A 12,588-nucleotide genomic window follows, 5' to 3' on the forward strand; every position below is an offset into this window, starting at 1 on the left:
TCCATGATGTTATTACTGTATGGTATTACATACGGTAATAGATTATATTATGGAGAAAGACTCAAGGTTGGGGTCAATTAGTTAATGTAGTAAAGCTGATATTTATCTAGTAGGATTAAATAATAAAATAAACATAATTTATACACCCTTAAATAACACTTAAAGTACTATTATTATTAATTTTATGTATTTTTTAAAAAACACAGAGATTCAGGAAAGATTGATCTGGAGTATCCCAGGAACAAAGATGAAAACAAAGCAAAAATCACTTCAAAGCATACAAAAAAGATGTCATAAAGGCAAGTGAACAACGTTCAGGTCACATACTTTACTTAAATCATCATCTTCCCCCCGTGTATTTCTAAGGTCGCACCAAAAGAGGACGTTGCTGCATTTTTATTTATTGTTCGGGTCTGTTGCTTATATTTTCCTTGAAGTTATAAAAATCCAAAACGGTTCACAGTAAAAACAGAGCAAGTTATTAAAAAAAAAGAGAAATGTCGCTTTCACCCTCATTGAAACTAGCTCTATAATTTATGTGATTTATGATCCGTTATTTATTTATGATCAGGTTGCTTAACTTCCCTAAATCTCGGTTTTTCACTCTTATAGACTGAGGACAATAATAACTACCTTGAAAAATTTATCATGAAATTAAAGGAATGAGACACATAGATTGTATACAATAAATGATAGCTGTTTTAAATGATGGCTAAACAACCATCATACTTTTTTCCTCTCGGTATAACTGTAAATTACAAGGAAATGCATTGTACTAACAAAGAAATAATAAATAGTACAGTTAGGATTATGGGCTTCAAAGTCAGATTAGGAGTTTATATTTTAGTTTCACCCAATGGTCATGGAGTCTGGCCAAATTGCTTTCAGTGGTAAGGACAGCCTGTGATATACGCAAACCTGGTGTGCAAATGACTCTTAATGAGATTGGTCAGTTTTGCTATCCTGCCAGGTTTAAATTTGGCAAGTTTCAACTCTTAATTACTGCCTGGAACCGCCACATAACTGACCCTTCATCAGATTTCTAAGGCTTTAAACAGCACGGGAGGGAAATCGCCCATCTTTTTCCTGAAGAGTTTCTGCTGGATTTTAGGCATAAGCAGTGTAACTCTCTACAGACTTCACCACCAGAGTTCTCTTGTGAAGGTTTAGAAGAAAATGGGAATCTCACTATGAAGAAAGAAGCAGCAGCAAATGAGATTCCTGCAGCAGTCAGACCAGGACCTAGCCAAGAGCAGCAGCTGTGGGGTAAGAGCACCAGGGGAAAACCAGGGACCAGCATGAGGCAGGGCTGGCCTGGGATTGCTGCCTCACAGAGCAAGAGCCAGGGCTATTCATTCAAGCTTGTTGGAGAATTGGGGTGGAGATGCCAAAATCGGCAGTACTGAGAGAGACTGACAACACTGACCTACACCAACTTACTGCAAGGATGAATTTCAAAGGGCCTGAGAGCATGCTTGATAAACTGAAGAATCGTATCCTGTTGCCTACTTGAATTGTAAGCTATTATCTTTTCTGATAAGTTTTAAAAATTGTAAAATGTTTATGTTATGATAAAATATATTTTAACGATGCTGTTGTTGTTGTCTTCCAGTTGAGCACAACTCATAGCAACCCTATGAACAAAAGGCGCAAAGCTCCTCTACAACTATTGACATTTATCAAAGTTCATAGAGTGTCTGGAGGCATGTTATTTAGGAAGTGGATCCTAGCGAAGCTTATGAGATTATCCACACATAGTTCTTATGTGTTTTGACACTGGGAGAACTTTTACAACTGACTTTAACCCTCATTTTTTTTCAGGACACCTTTCTCTCCTAAATGAATTCTTTATAGTGCAAATGCTCACTGAACTCTGTACTTCACTTTCCTACCACTTATCACAGTTATCATACAGGTATTTCTAATAATGTCTATTTTCATTACTCGATAAGCTGTAAGGAAGTAGAGGGCATTTCTTTGTGGCTCATAGAGTATCACTATTGCTATGATATCAAATAGTCTTACTAAATATATTTAATGCATACTGCTTTAAAAATATTTTTAATACAGAATGGTGGCTTCGTGGCAAGAAGCTGCACTGCAATCCCAAAGGCACACAGTTTGAATCCACCAATTTCTCCTCTCGTACAATTGACTTCCTCTGAAAACCTGCCAGAGGATGAACACCGAGTCAATTCCCACTCTAAGGTACACATCAACAACAACATGAATGACAAGGTTATGGAGTCTTGGAAGATTTTTTGTGTATGTGTAGATATGTAGAATATAGTAATGTCTGTATACTCCATTATGAAAATGAAATGAAAACATGAAATTGAAAGACAGCTTCTAATTGAGCTACCTTAGCTCCTGCATTATTTCTGGCAAAACAAAAAACAAAAAAAAAGACAACCATTAACATTTAACTAGCTTAAAGAATGCGATGGATTGGTCAAATCACACTCATCAATAAACAGTACTCTCTTTAGAAATGTTTCTCTAAGCAGAGTGAAAGTCATGTCATAAGTGACTCACTTTTGGTCACAAATTAGAATGGATTTCATAGTTAATGCTTTAATAGCACGGTCCTGGGTAAGCTCATGGTGGCTGTTGTGTGTAACTGAGTTGGAACAGATGCACAGCTGACCATCAAGTGGGTTTTCAGAGGCTTCAAAATCGCACAGAAGGAGACTGCCCATCTTCCTCTCATAGAGCAGCTGGTGAATTCAAACTGTGTGTTTTGGGGTTAACAGCTCATTTTCCACCACTAGTCAAGCAGAGCTCACCAGACATTAGAATAATTCTGTGTCTTAATTCACTCATAATTCATGTGTCTTGTGTAGGAGTCACAGTAGGAAGGAGAAAAAAAAAAAATCACTTCTCCAGGCTGTGACTTCTAACTTTTACAACTCTGCAGAGTATGTTGAAATATCTTAAAAAAAAATTTCAGGACTTTTAAAGGTGCTAGAAGTGTTGCAAAAAGCAAAGGAGCAAGTTAAGATTTCATCTCTTAGCTATAAAACAATTCTAACCCATGGAAAGACCTCTCATTTAAAGAGTGTTCCTCCTCTCTAGTTAGTAGAACTGTATGTTTCGATTTAGAAACACTGCCTTCTTTCTGGAATATTTTGTCTTGGCAACTCAAAAAGGCACATTAAGGAATAGAAATGTGTTCCAATTGTTCATGTGTGGATATAGGAATTTCCTTTAGGATTAGTCTGTGTATGCCTACATTAAGGGGAATGTATTTTAATTTTCTGTTGTTTTTTTTTAAAAAAAACCCTCATATTTATATAAGCTTTTCTTGCTGTCTCCAATAGAATGGGTATTCACTTCCTCTTTTCCCTCTGTAGTTAAGGCCAAAAAATGGTGACTAATTAGATGCAATAAACTAGGCATATCAGATGGGTAATCCTATTTAAAATTCAAGGGGAAAAACGATATTGGAAGCGAACTCAACACAGAAGATATAGCACTTAAAAAATAAAAGTTGGTAAATGAAGCCAGGATAATGTAGGCCTTATATAAAATATGTATTTTCAGGCATCTCTGGATTTGAATTCTAGATTTACCACTTACTAGATATGTCACTGCAGCTACATATATATGCAAATAACAACTTGGCCCAGCTTGGAGTTAAGCACATAGGTGATGTTACTAACTGCCTAGGTTCAAATGTTACATTTATTGCTCCCGGCAAGTTTATGAACTAGTGTCTATCTCACTTTTCTCATCTATAAACTGGGGATGATGACAATAAAAGTAATGCCTTAAAAAGTTGTAGGCCTAAAAGACTATACAAATGGCAATTTTTTTAGAACAGTACCTGGCTTGTAGTAAGTACTGGAAGTTTTTAAGCTATAATGATGATCATCTATAGTCCGATTTTTAATTTTCTGATGGGTTCAAGTTTTCTGGAATTAAAATCATTTCTTAATTATAGAAAGCAAAGGAAAGATAAATCGACAAACAAGAACAAAGGGTTAATGCATACCTGAAGAGTAATGCTTTTCTAAGGAAGCACCCTATTTTCAGTATCCTTCAGGTAATGTAGGCTAGCAAACTTCTGGCAACAGTAACCTAGCAGGAAACTGGAATGCTTTTACAATATTGAAGCTTCTCCTTTCACCCCAAAAGGACCAGGAGAAAAACTGTCTTTCTACCTTTTCTTAGGAGAGGTAGCTAGTTTCTTCTAATCAAGGCTCATTACAAATTCTTTAATAAGAAGTCACTGATAGTTACAGAAGAAAAGAACAACAAATTCTATTACATACATTAACTAGGTAACAGAATGATAATAACTACCATTCTGTGACTATACATCTTTCTAAAGAACAAATAGTTTACAACTACACATAAATAAACAATTTAGAATGTCAGAACACTGTAATTTAACGGCAAAAGCTCACTTTGAGTTACAGGCTGTATTTTCAGTACCAGTTGCTTAGTCTTATTATTGTGACATCACATTCTTTATGAAGAAAACACACGTTCTGCTACTCAAGACTTTGCAAGGGCTTGCAGCCACTTGGAGAAACATTGGAAAGGGTGGGCCTCTCTCCTGTTTTTCTCATTAACTTAATTATAAGAGCATCATCCAAAATCCACAGACACAAAACCAATGCTCATAATTAGAGTACAACCTTTTCAAACAAAGTTCCAAGAGTCCATAACACAATCAGCCTTATCAACCACACATCCACTTTATTCTTCAAGATCTTTAATTTTTATAGGCTTAGATGCTTCTTTCTAAATTTTGCTAGATTTTTCCTTTAGTTTTCCAAACTATTTCTATCCTTGAGGTCAAATGCTAATATTAACAGCAACTGTTAAGAAAACCACAATAGAGTGCCTGCAAAGTGCTGTACAACCAACCCCCCACAAACGTATATCTCCGTTCAACTTAAACGCACTTGATAATTCAACTTCTCTAGTGGTACCTGTGAAACCATCAAAAGGACCACTGACTTCTCCCCAGCTCAGCAGGAGAGCAGAAGGGGGTGGGTCACTGCAACCAGGAGGTCTCTCTCCCCACTTTCACCCAGACACATTAACAAACGATTGCTACCCAGGATGGGTGTCTCACCTCCATCTTCCTCCTCCAGCGAGTTCATGCAGGGAAAGTAGCCGGCCAGAGCCTCGAAGGAGGCAGAGAGGCTGCTCCGGCTCTGGGAGCGCTGGATGGCACGGCCTGGGGCGCCAGGGCCCCCCAAGCCCTGCCGGCCCATCTTGATGGAGTATGCGCTTGTCCCGCGGTACAAGATTCGAGGCGTCTTGGCGGCTGGGGTGCGGCGACTGTAGAACTTCGGGGGCCAGGAAGGTGCAACTGGACCTTGGGGTGCTTGCCGCTGCCTCTTTGATCCTGTCCAGAGGACACGTGGCTGTGCAGCCGGCCAGGATCTCAGTTTTGGGGGAGGGATTCAGATGAGGTGGTTGTGGAGTTGTTGGGGGAGATGGTGGCAGCAGCTCCCAGAGAAAGTGCAAGGTTTAGCTCAGGGAGGAGTGGAGTCCAGGAGCAGCCTCGCTTCCCTCCCCTCACTGGGAGATGCTGCTGATGCTGAGGTCTCAGCCAATCAGCGGCCGGAGGGGGCGGTGGCAGCCGCAGCACCTTCACCAGGGGAGCTGCTCCTGCCTCCAGCCTCAGGTTCTGGCAAGGCTAACCTGGAGAGGCCCCTAGCACTTCCTCTTCTCCCTCTGTGTGCTTAAAGCCAAAGAATGGGGACTAGTTACAAGCTGGGCTGTTCAGATGGCCAACATAACACTCACATTTTTTGGCGGTCACTTTGCCTTTTCCTTAGTTTGGCTTACAAATTGTTGAACTGATAAAAGCATAGAGAGGAAGAAATACTGACATTTGCTTCGAACCATAATCCTGAAGACCAGCGTGTTTTAAGAGATTCCACGGAAATGCAAAATGAAAGCTTCCTCTTTTATATGTTCATTGTTAAAAAGAAAAAGACCCAACAGAGGGGGAAGAGAGGTTTGAAAAAACAAAACAATAATTTCCTGAAGCAAAAACTATGATGCGCATCAATTTTGTTTTAATTTCAAGATTTTTTAAATACTTTCATTACTTCAAGTTACATACTCTGCAATCCATTTTTGCTAAAACTAACAACAATGCAAGGCCTGACATCTGAAGCAAAGGCAGCATCTGCTTAACAGAAATCTGGAACCAACACAAACCAGAAACAAAACAGTTAAGAGTGAAGTTGCACTTTACATTCAAATCTTAGGACATAAAGCAACTCTTTATTTTCTTTTACTGGGTGTCAGACTGTCTTTTTTTTGTAACCTTAGACAAGCTACATAATCTTTCCGTTTTCTAATCCATGAAAACAATTTTTTAAAAAATGCAAAGAGTATGGTGGAAGGGTAAAACACAGTGATTCCAGTCCAAGCCATGTCACAGCATGATAAGTAGGTGTAAATAGAGAATTTACAAGTGCTTTGTAAAACATAAATTATAGGGGTCAAAAATAGTTTTGTTCATTCAATAAGTATTTCCTGAACATTATGAACATGCTAGATGCACTAGGAGATTTAAAAGCCTCATCCAGTTATTTTAACCGAGACCCTTGTTTATGGCAGGAACATTTGTCAATGCTTCTTATCTTTATGTGTTATCAAGTCAACTACAATTCACAGCGACCTATGAACAACAGATGAGAACCCTGCTGTGTCATCCTCTGGACCTCCCACATACTACAGTCCATTAGACAGTGTGTCTATCCATCTTATTGTTCACAGCCAGCTAAAACTCTCTGCCCTCATGGCGCTTACATTCTAGGGGCACAGAGAGACACAATAAATAAACCAGGATATTATCTAGTGTTTAAAAAAGAGATCAATGAAAAAAAAATTAGAAAATGAAAAGAAAAAAAAAACCACCCCACACCACAACCCCACAAAGTTAAGAGTATGGAAACAGGCAGCAATTTAATATAGCACTGTCAGTGTCGGCTTCATTGGCAAGTTGACGTCGGAACAAAGACGGGAATCAACGGAGAAAGTCAGCCTTGCAGATTATCGGAAAGAACACTGATAAGACTAGCAAGCTTTTTGAGCATCTTCTCACAACAAGCAACTTTTATTCAGGAAATAGAAACTTTTGTATCAATGAGATTTCCCCCCTCCACATTAGACTAAAGAGAATCATTGAATTTTGGAAATTAAAAGAGCTCTGCTGGAAATCATCTCCATCACCCTTCCTTTTATCTGTTATAGTCACAAACCTTTAGTGAGCCATAAAGAGTAACTTGTGAGGCATTTGTCAATATTTGAAGAGCACAGATAACATAGGGAAGTGGTAGAACTCTGAGCTGAATATGTAAAAACATGTAAATCAGAAATATTTATATTAGAATGTTTTTTAATAAACTATAGATTTTTCCTATATGTGCTTTTGAGTAAGTCATTGTCATGGGGCGGGAACCAACTCATAGCTGACCCGCTAGCAGGTTTCCAGAGGCTCTGAATCACGTGGGACGAGAATGTCCAGCCTAGGGAGCCGCTGGTGTATGTGCAGTGCCTCTGGCTCGGCAGGAGCTGTACAAGTCCTAACAGATTGCACCACCAGAGCATATATAATGTATCGATGATCTATTTAGTCAAAACCAATTTTTAAAAATCCTAAATTAGTTTCCTTTTGTATAAAACATCTTTGCATTTAGATCATGAGGAACTGATACATATTCATTCAACAACTTGCTAAGAGCTTACCACATGTTAGGCACTATTCTAGGCGCTGGGCATATACTGGTGAACAAATGGACAAAAATCCCTTCATTATAGTGCTTACATGCCAGGGAAGTGATAGCTCATGCTTGCTAGATGTGATTGAGTCCATTCTGATTCACAGACAATCTATGTAACAGAATTAAATGCTACTTGGTCCTATACCAACCCCATAATCATTACTATGTTCAAATTCATTATTGTAGTAATTTTGCTCATGCATCTCATTAAAGGTCTTAATTGTTTTCACTGACCTTCTATTTTGCCAACAGCTAACAATTCCATTCCTTTTACTCTATGACAAACTTTCTTACAAACAACTTTACATGCTACGCAATCAACTAACTTAAAAACCACATAATCTCTTGTTGTGTATCTTTGAGTCAGAACTGACCCTGCTGACCTTCCAGCGAGTTTTCACAGGCAGCTGATTGCACAGGAGAATATTGTCCATCTTTCTCCCATGTTGAAGCTGGTGGATCTGAACCTTCTATCTTTGAGTTGCCAGCTCAATTCCTTATTAAACTTATTTTAGAGAGAAGAAAACGGACGCTTAGTGAAGGTAAGTCTCTGTACCAAGGTTATATAAATTACTAGGAAATGGAACTAAGATTAAAAATCAGGAAGTTTGGGGTATACTGTGCAAAAGTAATTCATCCAATGTCATAATTAGGAAACCCAGATTTTAATCCAGGCCTGTTAATCCCAAAATACATACTTTAACTACCAAGGGACATTGCTTAAAAGAATCAACTGACATCAACAATTAAGCAATGGGACTGCCAAAAGAAAGAATTATGCTTTTACCTCTGAGGAACTTCCCACAAGGTACTTTTATATATAATATGATACATTTAAATGATTTCTCATTCTATGATAAACTCTTATCTGAGCATCCTTAAGAAGTTTGAGGAGTCATGGGGATGGTTTCAAGAGGCATCACAAACAGCTGAACCTCCAGAGGGCATAAAACATGCTGCACTGTTAGAATGTGCCACTGAGTCAGAACCAACTCAAATATTCAGAGGCTATAGATTGTCTGGGAGGAGACTGCCTGTCTTTCTCCAGCAGAGCAGACAATGGATTTGAATCACTTACTTTTGGCTTGGCAATGCAACCCCTTATCCACACATCCACGAGATTTGCTCTTCACTTCTATTTGCTCACCTCTGATTATAGATTTCCCCCAAATAAAATTTAGTCAAAATTACACATTTTGGAGAAATAATCTAAAAATTCATCTAAAAAGATGAGAGAAGCGATGTAAACCAATTAAAAAAAACCCTCAAATGCACAATAACAACAATAAAATCCAAAACTCAGAAAAATTGCTCATTGTGTCCATATACCATCTATGCAAGCTTTAAGATGTGAATTATCAGTTCCAAGGGGGAGGAAGAAAAGTATTCACATAAACACTTCATTTCACCAACACAATTAAGGATGGTTCATTCATAAATTATGTCGATAGACAGATTAGACACAATGTTATTTTCAGAACTAAAACGATCAATGAAAAGAGAAATGCATGAAATATCATAATTTTAAAATAAGTCAGAGTTCCCTTTCTAATGTGTGACAGTCTTCTCTCTTTTCTTGACTTTCTCATGCATTTATTCAGATATTTATTGAGAATCAGATGCCTTCTACAGATACGTAGATAAAACATGCGCAAAGTACAGTTCTGGCCCTCAAGGAGCTGAGAGTCTGATTAGGGGAGGGAGGAGGGCAGCATGGATGACAGATGACAAAAGAAAATAATTGCAATACAGTGGATCAACAGTATATTAGTGATAGGTTTCAGGCATTTTGGTTACAAAGTAAGGAATGGCCAAGTCTATTTAGCTGGATCCAAGAAGGCTTTGCAGAAAAAGAGATGTCAGAGCTGCCTCTTGAAGGATGAGCTTAGTACGCAGAAAAGTAGGAGCGAATGAAATGAAAAGGTAAGGGTCTCTGTCAGTATATTCTTCAATCTGGAAATAGGGATAAATAGGGCTTCATCGAAGAATATCCTTTCCCATCTTTTCTAGGAGAGGAAAAGTGGTGAGGATGTTTTCTAAGTTTGAGAATTTTCCTGTTCTGATATTCCAACCAATGCTATAGTGCTGATAACTTATACCAGGTATTTAAAGTAATGTTAGAAAATTCTCAAATCACTTGAAACAGAAAGGGGGGAGGGTTTTTTTTTTTAGGTTCTAACAATTCTTTTTGAATTCTAGGTGAATGTCACCCAGCAATTTCTTCTATTATAATAGCACCATGAAATTTTGTAGGTGTAACCATTTTGCACAAAATACAGCATGATCTAAAAATTGTACATAAATTTCAGGCACCAATACTTAAAAATACAGTTCTGACAGTATAGTGAAAATTGTACTTGATTTCAGTTTTTTTAAGTGAAGGAAAAGGATATATAGAAAACCATTTCTGGCCAAGCAGGAAGCTTCTGACAACTACATATGTTTAAATATCAAAAGAAAGAAAAGGGTATACAGTAAAAGACTCTGGCATAAAAAGAGATGGTCTAGAACTGACAGAGGTTCAAAAATCAATACAAAAGATTAAAGCCGCAAAAAAGGAGCTTTGGTGGTGCAGTGGTGAGGGGTCCAGCTGCTAACTGTCAGGTCAGAAGCTTAGAACCATTAATTGATCAAAAGGAGGAACGATCTAGTGATCCGTCCCCATAAAAAATACAGCCCAGGACCCTAGGAGACAACACTCCTTTGTCCTGTGCCGTTCTGTGAGTTGGAATTGATGCAATGCCATTCAATATTTGGCAGGAAATAACGTGCCCAAACTTGCAGATCTTCCCCAAATCTCTATTCATAATTCATTGTGCACTCTGTGCGAAGAAAGGACCCTTGGTGGTGCAATGGGCAAAACATTCTAGTGCTAACCAAATCGCTTGGTGGTCCCATCCTATCAGCTTTTTGAGGGAAAAGGATCAAGCCAACTGGTTCCATCAAGCTTTAGACTTGGACACCCTAGGGGTGTTGATACTCTCAGAGCTTTGCTTGGAATTGACTCGGTGGGTGGCTGAGGGATTGACTCTGAGGGCTGAGTTTGGTTTATGAGAAAGGAAGAGGCCCTGGGGACACAAGTGGCTAAGTGCCTGCCTGCTGATTGAAAGGTTGTCAGTTTGAATCTTCCAGCCATGGTGTTGGGAGAAAGCTGTGGCAGTCTGTTTCTGGAAAGATGTACCATCCTGAAAAGCTTCTAGAGCAGGTCTACTCTGTCCTAATAGTTTGCTGTGAGTCAGAATTGAGTCAAGGACACACAATAATAACAACAACAACAGCAACAATATTGGCCAGTAAATCGTAGATCTGGACTCAAAGATGCACATCCAAAATCTTTTGCCATCCAGGCTCCCCTATGAGAGAGGAGGCTGGGCTATGGAACACTGCTCCGTAAGATAGCTGTGTTGCATCGGAGTTGCCAAACAGTAGAAATGCACCTAGGAAGCAATAAACCAAAGCCAAAACCACTGCTACTGAGTCAATTCCGATTCACTGGTTTTCCAGCTGGTATGTCTTAATGGGAGCTGACTGTCTCATCTTCCTTCCTCAGAACAGCTAGTAGACTCAAACTGCTGACCCTCCTTTATCAACCCAGAACTAAACTTCCCGCTGAGGGAAAACATTCCCGAATATTCCCTTAATTACAAACTGTATTGATTTGCCTCTCTTTATAATTGTTTCTGTATTATATCATGTATATACTTCTTACTGAAGCTCTTTTCCCTGGGGACTTATTTCCCTGTCTTGTCAGATCCAACATTCTGGCTTTAGGGTGGGGATAGAAACGAAGCAGATGAGATGGAACTGTTTTGATTGGATTTTTGGAGGCAAACATTTCTAACCAGTATTATCTGCTATTATGAATTCTCATAAGCAAGGAAAAACTCTCCCAATAGGACAGCTTTATCACAGTATCTTAGATAAGAGACCATTTCTGATGAGCTGCTCAGTTTTGTTGTTAAATTGGCCACTTTGCATATAATTGTAACTGTTTCTCCAATGTACTGGCTATATGATGCTGGCCTCAAGCATCAGTTCACTTATGCTCAAAGTGAAACTGGCGTGAATCTGCGTGTGTGTATATATTTTTTTTTTTGAGAGAAGAAACGTATTTTATTTAACCACAACCTCGTCTATTCCAGAATGAGAAGAGCTAGTGGAGTCTGGTTACCACCAGTGACTGTTCTGACCAGCAACATAATAGATAGATAGACCTAGATGGAATGAAGCTGGGGAGCCCCCCCTCCCCCCATAAAACATAGGTAATTTCTTTAAAAGTAAGCCAGACAAACTGGACCAGTGCTGACAGAGGAATCTTTGGGACTGTTGCTCTGTAACTCTTTAAACTTAGTATTGACCCTACTCTCTGAGACATATTTTCAGCAAAAGAATAAAGTAGCTTGAAAATTAGAAGTTACCTATGAGGTTAATTTTCTGCTTAAATAAAATCAGTATGAGACCAAATATTTACAAGTTACTTGAAAGCAAAGATGAGATAAAGGAGCAGAGAAACTAGAGTACTGGAAAAGGAACAGGCAGAACCCAAGTAAAGCTAATATTGACCCTTTGTGATAATTGTAACTAAAGTCAGTGAACAATTTATGTGGAAATTGTCAAATGAGAATCCACATTGCTATGCAAACAGTCACCAAAAACCTCAATAAAATATTATTATAAAAAAAGAAAAAAATGGGTTTTGGGTTGTGTTTGCTTGGTTGTTTTTTTTTTGTTTTTGTTTTTTTTTTAATAACCCAGGGACGAACTCATAACTATTTGGGGAAGAATGCAAACTTTACTTTCATGATTAAAATAGAATGATGCCCTATAGGAC

General features: G+C 38.5%; 1 protein-coding gene across 6 annotated transcripts in view; it reads right to left on the reverse strand.

The window, feature by feature from the left end:
• RIMS2 (regulating synaptic membrane exocytosis 2) overlaps positions 1–12,588 on the reverse strand; it is a 629,796-nt gene that overhangs the window by 27,577 nt on the left and 589,631 nt on the right. For 2 of the 6 annotated variants that reach the window (XM_006897153.1, XM_006897152.1), the window contains exon 1: positions 5,087–5,228. The exons of the other annotated variants lie outside the window; for them this stretch is intronic. In XM_006897153.1, the coding sequence (XP_006897215.1) occupies positions 5,087–5,228 (142 nt within the window). Of the gene's footprint in view, positions 1–5,086; positions 5,229–12,588 lie in introns of those variants that run through there. 6 annotated transcript variants of the gene reach the window in all.

The sequence above is a fragment of the Elephantulus edwardii genome, unplaced genomic scaffold (assembly GCF_000299155.1).
Source record: "Elephantulus edwardii isolate Elephantulus edwardi_28Jun2011 unplaced genomic scaffold, EleEdw1.0 scaffold00202, whole genome shotgun sequence".
In the NCBI taxonomy this organism is placed as follows: Eukaryota; Metazoa; Chordata; class Mammalia; order Macroscelidea; family Macroscelididae; genus Elephantulus; species Elephantulus edwardii.